The sequence below is a fragment of the Symphalangus syndactylus genome, chromosome 11 (genome assembly GCF_028878055.3).
Source record: "Symphalangus syndactylus isolate Jambi chromosome 11, NHGRI_mSymSyn1-v2.1_pri, whole genome shotgun sequence".
NCBI lineage: Eukaryota > Metazoa > Chordata > Mammalia > Primates > Hylobatidae > Symphalangus > Symphalangus syndactylus.
In genome coordinates, this window is record NC_072433.2 from 43,507,452 (window position 1) to 43,521,894 (window position 14,443).

Consider the following 14,443-nt stretch of genomic DNA (forward strand, 5'->3'; position numbering starts at 1 on the left):
GATATGCTCATCATACGTCTCACCGCCCACCTGACGTTCTGGTGCCTCTTGACGTAGAGGCTGTGGAAGTTGTTGTCAGGCATGCAGCGGCGGTCGCCATGCTCCTTGAGCCGTTCGATGATGGCCAGCTTCATGCCCATGGAGATGTGGGCTGGAAGCACTGACAGCAGCAGGTTCTCCTGGGAGCGGGTGGGCAGACCAGCAGAGGGACCGGCAAAGTGACCAGCGGAGGGACCGGCGGGGGACAGGCAGGGTAGCATCAGGGCCCAGACCTGGCCTCCCTGGCCCCCACCCTCCCTGCCTGCCTGCCCTGCCCACAATGTCCCCATCTCTGCTCTTGTCCTCCACCAGCCCAAGTGGGCATCTACCTCCCATGTACCCAGCAGCCCCCGGGACTCAGCCTGACTAAGAAAGGGCTCTTTCAGCTGGGGAGGCTAAGCTGATGGGTGAGCAGCCTGGAGCCGCTACGGCCTTCTCTGCCGCCACCTGGGGACGGCATGCCCAGGACTGAAACCACACAGAGGAAGGCAGAGTCAAAGGTCAGCAGGCTATGGTTACCCTGCTGGAGCCCAGGACTCACCGAGGTGAGACATGCATGGGTGTCTGGCCATGCACCTCATGCACATGGCAGCATGAGTGTCTCATGTCCAACAGAAAGAGGAAGAGGACAGGGGTATACAGGGTGAGGAGTGGGGGCCGGGTCCCACCTGCTGGCGCTTCTCGATGCGCAGCTTCCGGCGGATCTGGATGCACTTCACAGTGTAGGTGAAGAGGTCCCGGGACGCATCCTGCATTTGGTGCTTGTGGAAGGCGCCTGTCAGGTTCCCGCACAGGAAGATGACTGCGTTGGCCAGCAGCTGCGGGTAGACCGGGGTGGGGCTCAGTATGTGGCCTGGCCCATGCCCTCCCGGGGCACCAGACCCATAGGCGGACTAGTGATGGCACCTCTTCCCATTCCCTGACCTTCAACCCACTGAGAATAGCACTCTTCCTGGGGCAGACAGGGAAACTGAGGCCCAGACCGGAGCTAGTCTCCTAGTGAGTCACTAGGACTGCAAGACCAGGACACCCAGGGAGGCAGAAGAGACCACCTCACAGAGCCCAGGGCCCGAGGGGCATGTGTGCTAAGGGCAGTCCCAGAGGGCACAGCGCCCAGCTGGCTGTGCAGAGGGCCAGCCTCTGCCCGGAGAGGACACCAGGCCTGGTCAGGAGGAAAACATATCTCTAAACCCCCAATAATTATGAACAGAAGATTCACTCATTCAACACAAAGACACAAGGCAGCGTCCTGGGATACTCCCCCAAGCCCCATCAGGACAGGGCCCGCGAGGGGAAACTTTGGCAACGGGACTCACCCCACGACAGTGTCCCTGAACCGGGAGGCAAGGCCTGAGGTCACAACCCTGAGGGCTGAGCCACAGGGGAGCCCTAGGCCAGCAAAGCAAAGGCCAGAGGGCAGGGCCACGCCTGGAGCCCAGCTTGCGAGCAGACTCGGAGAGGGCCCGGCCTTGGAGCGGGCTGTCTGCAAACACAGCTCCGGGGCCTTTGGGTCTGACTCACCCAGAGGGGGCCCCCCATCTGCCCTTAGACCCAGACCACAAAACCTCCCCCAGAGGCCTTAGCCCGTCCCTCACCTGCAGCCCCACCCGGACACTGGGTGTCGTGAAGCCTCCCATCAAAGCACCGAGCACCAGGAGGTGGGAGGCAGTGGAGACGGCCCCAACGGCGACAGCGCCCCGCATGCTGAAGGGCAGCAGCGTGTACACCACGAAGATGATGAACAGGAAGAAGGGCACCTGTGGATGCAGCCTGGTGAGCCCAGTGCCCCGAGATGCTGCCCCAGGCCCTACAGCCCCCAGAACCCTGCACCACACCAGCCCACCCGGTGCGTGTCCTTAGGTTGGCTCCCTCGCCACCCCCTGCGTGGGCAGACATACAAGGGAACAAGAAAAGCCAGAATGTGTTTCTAGGGTGGGCCCGGCCACAAGGTTCATGGTTTCTTGTGCTGATCCACTGTCTGTGGCCACCCTAGGTGGGAGGCTCCATGCCCCGCGTGATCCAGGGAGCCCCCACCTGGTGCCCCTGCCACATGGCTCTCGCTCGGCAGGAATGATTACCGGGAGGCTGAGGCACCCTCTCACCAGCTGCCTCCAGCAATGCGGCCCCACCCGCCCTCGCTCCACCCCCAGAGCTGCCCACCATCCCCACCGGCTGGTCCTGCATCCACCCCTCTGGGAGTGCTGCCCTCTCCTTCCCCTTCAGTCCACATGGTTTCCTTGGGCCTCACCCCACCCCACCCCAGCCACAGGAGCTGTCATAGGACCCAGGCCCACTGGTCAGAGTGTGCTACCGCTTGGTGACAGTGACCATCCAGGACTGGGCCCATGACCACAGCCAGGCCATTGTGGCTCAAGCCTGCAGGTTGAGCTGGTTGAGAAAGGGCCCTCTCTCTCAGCTGGGGTGGGCAGCCTGGAGCCACTGTGAACTTCTCTGCCCCCATCTGCAGACAGCGTGCCCGGGGCCGAAGCTGTCCAGAGGCCCCAGTTCCAGTTATCCCACTGGAACCCAGCACTGACCCCTCGGCCTTTCCTGACACAGGAACCAGTTTGTGCCTTTTTGCCTCTTTGAGCTGAAGTTCTGTCATCTCCAACCAAACTGGAGCCACCTGAAAGTGCTGCAGCATCCAAGTGGATGCTCTCCCCACCTTAGCCCTGTCAATGCAGAGAACTCACAGGGACAAAACCAGCCTGGGGCCATCCTAGACACACAGCCAAGCGTGTAGCAGGAAGGGCCTGTGGCATGCCCACCAACCACGGGGATGGGAGCTGCTGAGGGCGCAGCCGGCAGGGAGTCCAGAGTTCCTGTTACCTGCTCCCACGCACAGGCCGCCTTTGTCCATGCGTCGAACACCAGCACGTAGCCCAGCGCCACCAAGCAGGCCCAGGTGAGCAGCGCCAAGGCCCTGAGCCAGCGCCGCAGGAGACACTCGACGTACATCAGCACAGAGAGGGCCGCAAACACCGCCAGCGCCAGGAACGCCATGCCCAGAATGGCCTGGTGTCTGGAGGGGTCCTGGGTGGAGCAAACAGACAGAAATGCCTCGGCTTTCCCCAGTGCAGAGCCACCTCCTCCAGAAAGCCTGCCGGGCCAGCTGTCTCACTTATAGCTTCCTCCACATGAAGGGTGTGGATGCGCCCTCCCATGCCTGGTTCCCACTCACCTTCTGGCCTTTCTTTGTCACCTCTGCCAAGGCTGCCTCAACCACCCCCTTCCCGTCACCTCGGGAACCAGAGCATCACCCACAGCCCCGCCCATGATGCCATCACTCTCCATCTGCCTCTTCCTCTCTGGGTTCCCACGGTGCTCTGTGCACAACCGCAGGTGATACCACAAGCACAGGGCAGAACTCATTCACAGGCAGAGACTTGGAAAGCCACCCAAAGAGGACACTGCGCCTGGCCCTCAGTGAGTGAGCAGAAGCTGGTGAGGGATACCAGGAAAAGTCATCCCACAGAGGAGGAGCTGGGGCAACGGCACAGAGGTGGGACGGGACGGGACGGGCACGACCTCCGGGAGGTCCGTGGCGGCAGAGGCCTGATCTGGGGGCTGGCACACAGTAGCAAGCGTCCTGTGGTTGGTAGCCACATGGATCCAGGCTGCCTGGCAGCTGCTAGGTCCTGGCCACTTCACTCACATAAACACCCTGGAGTTTCCGAGTGTTCTTCTAGAACTCGGCTAATCAAATTTACATTCACTAAAAAGAAAATGGGCCAGGCATGGTGGTTCATGCCTATAATCCCAGCACTTTGGAAGGCCGAGGCAGGTGGATCAGCTGAGGTCAGGAATTCGAGACCAGCCTGGCCAACATGGTGAAACCCCATCTTTACTAAAAATATGAAAATTAGCCAGGCATGGTGGCATGGGCCTGTAATCCCAGCTACGCAGGAGGCTGAGGCAGGAGAATCACTTGAACCCAGGAGGTGGAGGCTGCAGTGAGCCAAGATGGTGCCATTGCACTCCAGCCTGGGCAACAAGAGTGAAACTCTTTTTTTGAAAAATGCAGTTCCTCAGTCAGATTACCCACTTTTTAAATGCTCAGTAGCTGAACACAGCTAGTGGCTGTACCAAGGCAAGTGCCTGGGCCAGAAATGACATGAGTGGTGCCAGCCTGGGGAGCTGTGTTAAAAAGGATTCTGAGGCTGAGCACAGTGGTTCACACCTGTAATCCCAACACTTTCAGAGGCCAAGACAGGAGGATCGCTTGAGGCCAGGAGTTCAAGACCAGCCTGGGCAACATAGCGAGGCCATGTCTCTACAAAAACAAACGAACAAACAAAAAAACAAAAGGAGGATTCTGAGAATGTAGACATGCTCAGTGTGGAGTGTAGGGATTGATTAACGATGTCTGCATGGGGACGGGAAGTGAGGGCAGTGATACGCAGGCCATCCCTGACCCAGGTCTTCAGTAGAATCAAATTTCGTCATGGAGAAAAATGAGAGTAGTTTATCTGGACAAGTTAATGTAATATCTAAAACCACTCCAGACTTCAAAATTGAATTAAAGTTAGAGAGGCTGGGCATGGTCGTGCATGCTTGTAATCCCAGCTACTCAGGAGGATGAACCAGGATGATTACTTGAACCCAGGAGTTCAAGGCCAACCTGGGCAACACAGCAAGGCCCAGTCTCAAAAAAAATTTTTTTTAATTAGAAACTTGTCTTCTACCCATCTAAATGTGCTGTAAAAGACATAGCATTGGCTGGGCACGGTGGCTCACATCTATAATCCCAGCACTTTGGGGGACCGAGACAGGTGGATCACCTGAGGTCGGGAGTTCGAGACCAGCCTGGTCAACATGGTGAAAGCCCGTTTCTACTAAAAATACAAAAATTAGCTGGGCATGGTGGCACACAAATGTTGTCTTAGCTACTCGAGAGGCTGAGGCAGAATTGCTTGAGCCCAGGAGATGGAGGTTGCAGTGAGCCGAGATCATGCCACTGCACTCCAGCCTGGGTGACAGAGTGAGACTCTGTCTTAAAAAAAAAAACAAAAACAAAACAAACAAACAAAAAAGCATAGCATTTTACAGAAGACGAAACTGAGGCTAAGAGAAGATAGCAGCTTGGCCAAGGTTGGGGCTGAGACGTGAAGCCCAGGGTCTGCCCTCACTCACCCCCTGACTGAAGGCGATGATGATGAGGGCCACGCAGGCAGTGGCGGCCACCAGCAGGAGCGTGAGCAGCAGCGGCCCATGCTGGCTGGTGAGCTGGTACTTCTCGTAGAGCGCATCTTGGTCAGGGCCCTCCTCGCCCTCGTTGAGGAAGTAGCGCCCCTTGGCTGGCATCCTCCACCCTTGGCACACGTGTCGTTAAGGGGCCGTTAAGGAGGCCCCAGGGCCTGGAGGGCATCTGTCGGCCAACACCCTCCCCCGTGGGCCTAGGCCTCTGTCCTCTCCAAGGCAGGCAAGCAGGGCTGGGGAGAGGGCCTCTGAGCCTGCTGCTCCATGGCCAACGAAGGGTCCGCACAGCTCTGGCACCAGGCCTCACTCACTGTGCTGCCAGCATCCTTCTGCGCATCCAGACTGGGCCGACTCCACACGCAGTCCCTCAGCTCTGCGGAGATGAAGCAGACAGGAACTTGACCTAATGGGCCAAGTCAGGGGAGGGCTGGCATCAGGGAGAGCGGGGCCCAGGCCTCACAGCACCGAGTCTGATTTATCCATCTTAACCCTAACCTAACTTTTATGTCCTGTTGTCGTAAAGCTAGTCCCCTGTGTCTTCTACAACTGCACTGTCCAAGATAGTAGCCACTAGCCACATGTGGCTGCTTTTTGATTTTCAAGACGGGGTCTCACTCTGTTGCCCAGGCTGGAGTGCAGTGGCATGATCATAGCTCACTGCAGCCTCAAACTCCTGGGCTCAAGTGATTCTCCCACCTCAGCCTCCTAAGTAGCTGGGACTACAGGTGTGCAGCTAATTTTTAAATTTTCTTTTGTACAGATGGGGTCTCCCCCTGCTGCCCAGGGTGGTTTTGAACTCATGGGCTCAAGCAATCCTCCTGCCTCAGCCTCCCAAAGTGCTGAGATTACAGGCATGAGCCACCATGCCCAGCCACTATTTTAAATTAAATTTAAATTAATTTAAAATAAAATTAGAAATTCAATCCCTCAGTCACACTAGCCACATTTCAAATACTCAACAGCCAGCCAGGCATGGTGGCTCATGCCTGTAATCCCAGCACTTTGAGAGGCCGAGGCAGGCGGATCACCTGAGATCAGGAGTTCGAGACCAGCCTGGCCCACATGGTAAAACCCCCTCTCCACTAAAAATACAAAAATTAGTCGGACGTGGTGGCGTGTGCCTGTAATCCCAGCTACTTGGGAAGCTGAGGCAGGAGAATGGCTTGAACCTGGGAGGCAAAGGTTACAGTGAGCTGAGATCGTGCCATTGCATCCAGCCTAGGCAAGAGTGAGACTCCATCTCAAAAAAAAAAATCAAATACTCAATGGCCACATGCAGCTGGCGGCTGCTGTACTGGACAGCATAGATAAACAGAGCATGTCTATCATCACAGAAGCTTCTATAGGCCAGCTCTGCTCTGCATGTTGCACTGTTTTGCTTTCAAACAAAGGTCTCTGGATCCATTTCGATTCACTCTGGGTATGGTGTGAGGTAGCGATCAAGGTTCACTTCTTTTTCCACATGGATATTGAATTATCCCAGCAGTGTTCAGTGAACCAGCCATCCTCTCTCTGAATTTCAGTGGAGCCACCTCTGTCATAAGTCAGGTGATCACACAGATGGTGTCTGTTTCCAGGCTCTGCTCTGTCCCCTGGTCCTGGTGCAAACACCACATTCACTTCATTTTCCAGTGAGTCTCATGCCTCCAGGCACAGAGGGTTCCAAGCTGTGATCCCAGGAGCCCTGAGATTTGGGGACATGCATCAGGCCCCCAGTGGGAAGGGAAGGTGGGGGGGCATAGGCTCAGGCCCCCATGCCCACTTCAGCCAGGGTAGCCCCCTGCATCTGTGTTACAGTAAGTGCCACATAAAACTGCATTTTCTTTCTGGTTTTTTTTTTTTTTTTTTTTTTTTTTGAGATGGGGTCTAACTCTGTCACCCAGGCTGGAGTGAAACGGTGTAATCATAACCCACTGCAGCCTCAACCTCCCGGGGCTCAGGCAATCCTCCCACCTCAGCCTCCTGCGTAACTGGGACCTCAGCTACGCAGAAGGCTGAAGTGGGAGAATTACCTGAGCCTGGGGAGGCTTTAGGCTGCAGTGGGCCATGTATTTTTTGTAGAGATGGGGTTTCACCATGTTGCCCAGGCTAGTCTTGAACTCCTAGGCTCAAGCAATCTACCCTCCTCAGCCTCCGAAGTGTTAAGATTTCAGGCATGAGCCACTGTACCCAGCAAAAGTCTTGTTTATTTTTTTAAATAGCCCACTGACACAAATTTCAGATGTCTGCAAGCCTTGCTTCACAGAAAAGGAAGCTCAGTCTCAGAGAGGGACACAGTGGCCCCTTTGTGACGACACTGTGAGCTGACCCCACGCTTGCCATGCTCAGCCCATATGGGTTCCTTCTTTCCCCAGCACCATTCATTCCTTAGCATATTCATTGATTCCAAAAAGGCTTGTGAATCACACCTACGCCTGCTAGCCCTTACATCTCCTGTGTGCTAGTCTGGGCTCTCTCTCCCCAGGGATCCCCATCAGTCTCCAAAGGAAAGAAAATTACCAAAACTGTGCAATCCCTCACACAGCAATGGGGACTTGGGGACAGCTGCCATATTCCCAGCAGGAACCTTGCGTGAAGGGGGCAACCCTGGACCAAGAGTCCAGGCCCCCAGTGTCCTCCAGGCCTGTCTCAGATTGGAACCAGGACAGGGCCAGAGGCAGAGGGCAGAGAGGCTGTGAGACACGGGACGGCTCAGGGCAGTCACAGGGCACAAATGGCCAGCCACCAGTGGAAGCTTCAAAGGACAGCTGGTCCAGCAGAGGGAAGGTGGCCAGGCGAGCCTCCAGCCCTCAAAGGCAAAAAGCAGGATATCCAGGGTCCCCAAGTCTAAGGGAAGCCCCCCAACCAGCACCTGCTACTATGAGATCCCTGGGGCCAGCTCAATTCCAGGAGCCACCTCAGGCTCTATTTCTTCTGGAAGTTCCTATTCCGTCACCACACACCAGGAACAAAATGGTAAAACCACATATTTGGGGGAGGAGGAAGGGGTCATTTGCTGGGGGGCCCTGTCTCCTTCAGTGCCTGGGCAGGTGCCTACAGGCCTTGGCACCTGTTCAACGAGGGGCAACCCTTCAGGGATGTGGCCGAGAGCTGTCAAAGTGCCCAAAGTGCTCAGACAGGCTACAAATCTGATTTCTACGTGAAATGATGATTTTTAAATGTTGGCAGCTGATTTCAAATTTTTCAACGATTGCAGCCCACTAGGTTACAACCTCTAAATCTAAACTAATCAGTCTGTATTCCACAAGAGGCATTTACTGTGTGCTAACCATATACCTCCAACCCTGTGCTGTGGGGGTTGCCAAACAAGATAAGGTCCCTGCCTGAGACGCATTCAATTCAGCACCCCCCACCCCAAAATAGCCCTCTGCAGTAATAACAGCAGCAGTTCCTGTCACCCCCGGCACCTGCACACACATTCACTCTCATCTTCACAACCGGCAAAGGCCAAGGTGGCACCACTGTTTCACAGATGCAGAACTGAGCCCAGAGAGGCAGAGTGGTTACCTAAGATCACACTGCTGGAGCTGGTGGACAGATGGGCTGGGATGCAAACCTGGGTCTGCCAGCTCCCAAACCAGGGCTCCTCAGCCCAGGCTTCCCCACTGACATCCCGGGGGACTGAGCCAGATGCCGCAGCACATAAACAGCAACCCCGCCTGCCCCCTGGCCTGCTGCCAAACACCAGTGCACCAGGACAGCCAGGCTGAGAAGCTCCAAACACCAGAGGGCTGAGGCCACTCCCCACAGCTGCTCCATCTCCGCAAAGCCCGCAGACCAGAGCTGAGGCGGCCAGACACACGCATGAAAGTGCAAGTGTGAGAGTGTGTGGACACACCCACTCCAGGCACACAAAGCCAGGCTGGGCCACCAAGAGGAAAGGGAGGAACCAGCTGAGAGGGTCCCCAGGGCCCGTGGGAACACAGGCCTGGTAAACATGCCTGTCAAGGAACTCATTAGGCCACTTTCTGGGCAACAGCAGGCAGGGGCAGGTGGACAGTGGACAGCATGGGCACAAAGACTTCGGCCCATCCAAGGACCTTGGCCAGCTCCTGGAACAAGCCGGGCACCGTGAGGCCTGGGGAGAATGAACTCACTGATCACATCTCCAGAGGGGGCCCAGGAACCCACCACCAGTGGCATGTCCCCAGGTCAGCTCCTCCCTAGGAGCCACCCCACCAAAGCCAGACCCAGAGGCACCCCCTGCCTGGGAAGTCTTCAAGGCCTCCTGTCCAATCACCAGTTCTTCCACCAGCCCTCGACTCACTTGGCAACAGGGAGGGCCTCCCCACAGGGCCCTGGATAAAGGAATCCTTCTGCCATGTCTGAGACACATCCAATCCAGGGCCCCCTGGATTGAATGACCCTGCTGTTAGCTTGCACACCTGCTTGCTAACAAATGACCCTGCTGTTAGCTTGCACACCTCCATGACGGGGGGCTCACCACCTCTCAGGGCAGTCTCCTCCATCACTGGGCAGTTTTTCTGGCCCTGAGTCCTCCCTTAGCTCAAGCCAAGCCCTGCCTCCCTGTCACTCCCTCACCGACACTGCACGAGTCCTGTCTGAACTCCAAAGCCACCAAGAGCAGAGGTATCAAGTCCCCTCTTCCTGAGGAGTCTGCAGTCCCAGGGGGTCCCTTACTTATTCTCACCTCACGACCACCCCAGTGGTAGAGCAGGGTGAGCAGCCCCATTATAAAGAGGAGGGGACTCCCCTGTGGGGAAGGTGTCCAGATGGGAGGAGGGTGCTTCATGCTTCTGCTGTGCAATGTCCCCTCTCCCAACCCTCAGTACTCTGGTTCAGGGGCCCCATGACCCCGGTGTGGCCAATCAGCAAAGTCCCTCTCAAGCCCTAATGCCACAGGCCTGGGCAGTGAAGGCTCTCTTTGGACTTCTGCTGACCCAGGGAAAGAGGTGTTCTCTGTTGTCGGTGACCTGGCACTGTCAGCAGACACCTGAGCCACCACAAGGAGAGAGCCCGCCTGAAACTGACACCAACATGGAGAACTGGCACAAGACGGGGGCCTGGCAACACCTCCCGGGGTCACAGGAGCCAGCTGTGCCTGAAGCTTACGCAACCTCTAGATATTTAACCACATGGGACAAGCAATGCCCCTTTCAGCTTCAGCCAGTTTGAGCTGCTGTCACTCGCAACCAACAGTCTCAAAGTCCACGTTGGGCTTCTGTACCCAGTTTGTTGCGCCTAAGAAGCACCTATGTTCCCTCAGTGGGTTCAGAGTCAACTGGAATGGTCTCAGTCAGCACAGAGGTGACAGTGTGCCCCTGCAGACACAGCCAGTCCTCCAGAAGGGAGCTGGGCCTTGGAGGGGACAGCCCCACTCATCCCTCCACCACACTTTCCAGGCTCCAGAGCCCAGCCCCGGCCAGGAGTTCAGGAGTTTGAGACCAGCCTGGGCAACATAATGAGACCCCATCTCTATAAAAAGTGGTTTTTTTTTTTTTTATTAGCCAGGCTTGGTGGCATACACTTGTAGTCCCAGCTACTTGAGAGGCTGAGGCAGGAGAATTGCTTGAACCCAGGAGGTCAAGGCTGCATTCACTGAACTATGATCATGCCACTGCACTCCTGCCTGGGTGATAGAGCAGAACCCTGTCTGGAAAAAAAAAAAAAAAAAGCTGGGATTTAAACACAGGATATCCAGGGTCCCTATCTCCCTCATGGGGCTGGCATCCAGAAATCCCATAATATCCCAAAACACCAACCTCTTCCCCACAAACAAGGTCCAGGACAGAGCTATGACCAAGAGGTGGGGAGCTCAGGGGACCCCATCGAATTACTTCCCTCTGCCTTGCAGGAGCAAGTTCAGGCCAGCGAACTCCAGTAGGGCCTCCTCCTCCAGGAAGCCCCCTGAGCAACCACACACACACCCTCTTATCCCTTCCCTGCAACTAAGGCAAGACTGTGGTCTCCTCATCAAATACTGGCTGGCTGGGTCCAGGTTCTCCAGCCAGAAGAGCTGCTGGAAGCAAGAGGCTGGGACTCCGTACTGCAACTGCAGGGCTAGGTCCCTGGGTGCTTGGGAAATCCTTCCCCAGTCCAGCTGATCTGGCAGTGTCCCCAGCACAACCACAGCCCCTGTAGGGAGTGTGTTCTAGAAACCCCCAGCTTTCACGGATGCAGACAGGACACCCACTTCCTCACCCGGCCACTGTTGGCAGAAACCACAGCCTGGCTTCCTCCAGCCGAGCCTCAGCAGGCTCAGGGCTGCTTTGGGGCCCTGTTGGCCTCAAAAATGGGAAGTGGGGACCTTGGAGTTGGTGGGGGCATGGAAGCCTCCATGGAAGAGGCCCCGCTCAGGCCCCTGGGCCCACACCCTGCCTAGGACACCACGCAGCTGCAGACAAAAAACCTGCACGCTCCGTCTCGCCCCCCCATCCCCCCCCTCCCGGCCTGCCAGCTCTCGGCTGCCCTGGTAGGCTGGGTCTCAGGCAGATTTGTCATTTGCCAAAGGAATCTCATGTTAATGTGAACTCTCTCAAGAGACCCTGAGCTCCATGAAGCCAGCACCTGCTCTGCCCAGCACAAGCCTGACCTAAAGAGGCCCCCAGGAAACCTTGTGGGAACCAGGGATTCATTGTTGCTGGTATTCAAGGTCCCATCCCCCCAAGCCCAGCCCTCCCCAGACCCTCCCTGTCCCCAGAGCCCTGTGGCCCCCATGCCCTGCTCTTCTAGGCACCTCCCCTACCAAGAGGCCTTCCCAGTGTGGGTCCAACATCCCAGCCCCTGCCTTGCCAAACTGTTGTGGTGGGATCTGTGTGTGTGTCCCGCAGCTGGTCCTGGCAAATGCCTGTGACGTGAATGGCCGAGCAGGTTAGCCAGCCAGAATCCTGCGCCAGGCCCAGGGTGGGGAAGCACGCAGAGTGGCGTGGGTGAGGGAGGAGGGCACCATGGCCAAAGGATGAGGGCAGGTAAAGAAAGGGCCTCCCTCAAGATCGGGAAGCACCTGCTGCACCTGCCACACCTGCCTTACCCACCACAGCACACCTCTCCCAGCTACGCTCAGCCTCTGGGAGGATGCCTGCACCCAATCCCAGCTCTGCTACCAGTGGCCTGTGAATGGCAGTCGCCTGCACACTCTGGCCTCAGTTTCCTCATCAGTAAACTGGGGGTGCTGATAACCAGCTTGTCTGCACAGGTCATGATGTCCAACAGGCCAAGCTTGCAAGACAAATTGGCAAATGGCCAAGAAGTCACGCTTAGTGTCAGAGGAAGCCCTGCAAGGTCAGAGCCCAACCATGGGGTCCAGGGAGAGGCAGGTGCAGAGTGGGCAGGCCCCCACCCAGGCCCCCCCCATGGCATCTCCTGATGATAGCCTGCAAAGTTGCCGAGCAGGGGCAAAGGCTGAAATTCCCCAATGGCATGAGCCCCCAGCCAACCCTGCTCCCCCTCCACAGCCCCCAAGCACCCCCAGGCTGACTCTGTTCCCACTCCCAGGGCATAGGCTGCTGATCAGTCTTGGGGACCAGAAACCTGCATTCCAGTCCCAGCTTAGCCACCAACCTGCTCTGTGACCCTGAACAAGCCTCTTGCCTGACCTGTGCCTTAGTTTCCCCTCTTGCAAAGAAGGGGCTGTGTCAGACCTCTGAGGCCAGCTCTGGCCTAGTTGGGACTGGGCTAGGGGTGGAGGCTGAATCAGTTAATGAAAAGGATAAGGACTGGAGAAAAACTGAGGGAAAAGGCTGATGTTCTCACCTGGCCCCAGAGAGCTACTTCTAGGGATGGGTAGAAAGTTGTTCTTTGATTCTTTGGGACACAGCTAGGGTAGTGTTAAGAGGGAAATTCGTAGCACTAAATGCCCACATCAAAAACTTAGAAAGATCTCAAATTAACAACCTAACTTAACAACTGAAAGAACTAGAGAAGCAAAAACAAATCAACCCCAAGCCTAGCAGAAGACAAGAAATGACAAAAATCAGAGCTGAACTGAAGAAAATCAAGACACAAAAAACCATTCAAAAGATCAATGAATCCAGGAGTTGGTTTTTTGAAAAAATTAACAAAATAGGCCACTAGCTAAACTAATAAAGAAGAAAAGAGAAAAGAGCCAAATAAACACAACTAGAAATGACTAAAGGAATGTTACTAATGACCCCACAGAAATAAAAAACAACCACCAGAAACTACTACAAACACCTCTACACACAAAAACTAGAAAACCTAAGAGATGGATAAATTCCTAGACACACAATCCTCCCATGACTGAGCCAGGAAGAAACTGATTCCCTGAACAGAGCAATAATGAGCTCCTAAACTGAATTAGTAATAAATAGCCTACCAATAAAAGGCCAGGACCTGATGGATTCACAGCTGAATTCTACCAGTTGTACTAAGAAGAGCTGGTACCATTCCCACAGAAACTATTCAAAAAAGTTGAGGAGGAAGGACTCCTCCCTAACTCATTCTATGAGGCCAGCATCATCTTGATACCAAAAACTGCCAGAGACACAACAAAAAAAGAAAAAAAAAAGTGTTCTTTTTTCCTGAAATCCTCCCCTCCACTTCATTCATTTGGTTAAGCATTACCCTGATCAATCTCCCCTTTAAAATGTACCCCCAAGGCTCCAGCTGCCAATGGTAATGAATCCAGGTCCAGTATGTCTCATGCCCATTCTAATGCTAGTTAGTGACTGCCCAGGGAGAGTTCGTCCATGCATTCCTTCAGCACATGTGCACTCATGTCTTCTGTGCACCAGGCGCCAGGCCAGGTACCAAGTGGAAATTCTGCTCAGAAATGAGCTCCCAGAAGGCAGAATTCTTAGCACTGCCCCAACCAGGGTATCTGCTAGGGCTCTGCACACAGTGGGTGTTCAGGCAACAGTGTTTATCAACTGACTAAGCAATCAACCAGGCTCCCCTGTTGGAGAAATAACCCTACTTTTTCCTCACTCTTGCTTGAAATTCAATTAGCGATTCGTTTCTTTAAGCACTGCCCTCACTAGCTTCCCCCTTCAGAAGGGAAACACTTTCACGCCCACATTTAACAGATTTCTAATCCCTTTTCCCTTGATAAGGAAGAACAGAAAGGGGAAGTCCAGCTGGCCATGGGGGACCTCACGTGGTGCTCGTCCTGCCCAGGACAAGCGGGTGCTGGCTGACTTCCCACATTGCCTAGGCCCCACCCTGACAGTGGGTCCGGCAGTGACAGCAAGACATGAATGGGGCTGGGAGGTACAAGAAGAGCTCC

The 14,443-nt window shown here is 55.4% G+C and overlaps 1 protein-coding gene across 22 annotated transcripts in view; it reads right to left on the reverse strand.

The window, feature by feature from the left end:
- Positions 1 to 14,443, reverse strand: part of ADCY7 (adenylate cyclase 7) — a 51,420-nt gene that overhangs the window by 24,842 nt on the left and 12,135 nt on the right. For 13 of the 22 annotated variants that reach the window (XM_055297615.2, XM_063612729.1, XM_063612738.1 and 10 more), the window contains exons 2-6: positions 5,173 to 5,611; positions 2,869 to 3,072; positions 1,635 to 1,796; positions 708 to 857; positions 31 to 179 (exon numbers count right to left, since the gene is read on the reverse strand). In XM_055297615.2, the coding sequence (XP_055153590.1) occupies positions 31 to 179; positions 708 to 857; positions 1,635 to 1,796; positions 2,869 to 3,072; positions 5,173 to 5,343 (836 nt within the window). In that variant the 5' untranslated portion in view covers positions 5,344 to 5,611. Of the gene's footprint in view, positions 1 to 30; positions 180 to 707; positions 858 to 1,634; positions 1,797 to 2,868; positions 3,073 to 5,172; positions 5,642 to 14,443 lie in introns of all 22 variants that reach the window. The other 9 variants (XM_055297612.2, XM_063612737.1, XM_063612732.1 and 6 more) reach the window with 1 other exon arrangement.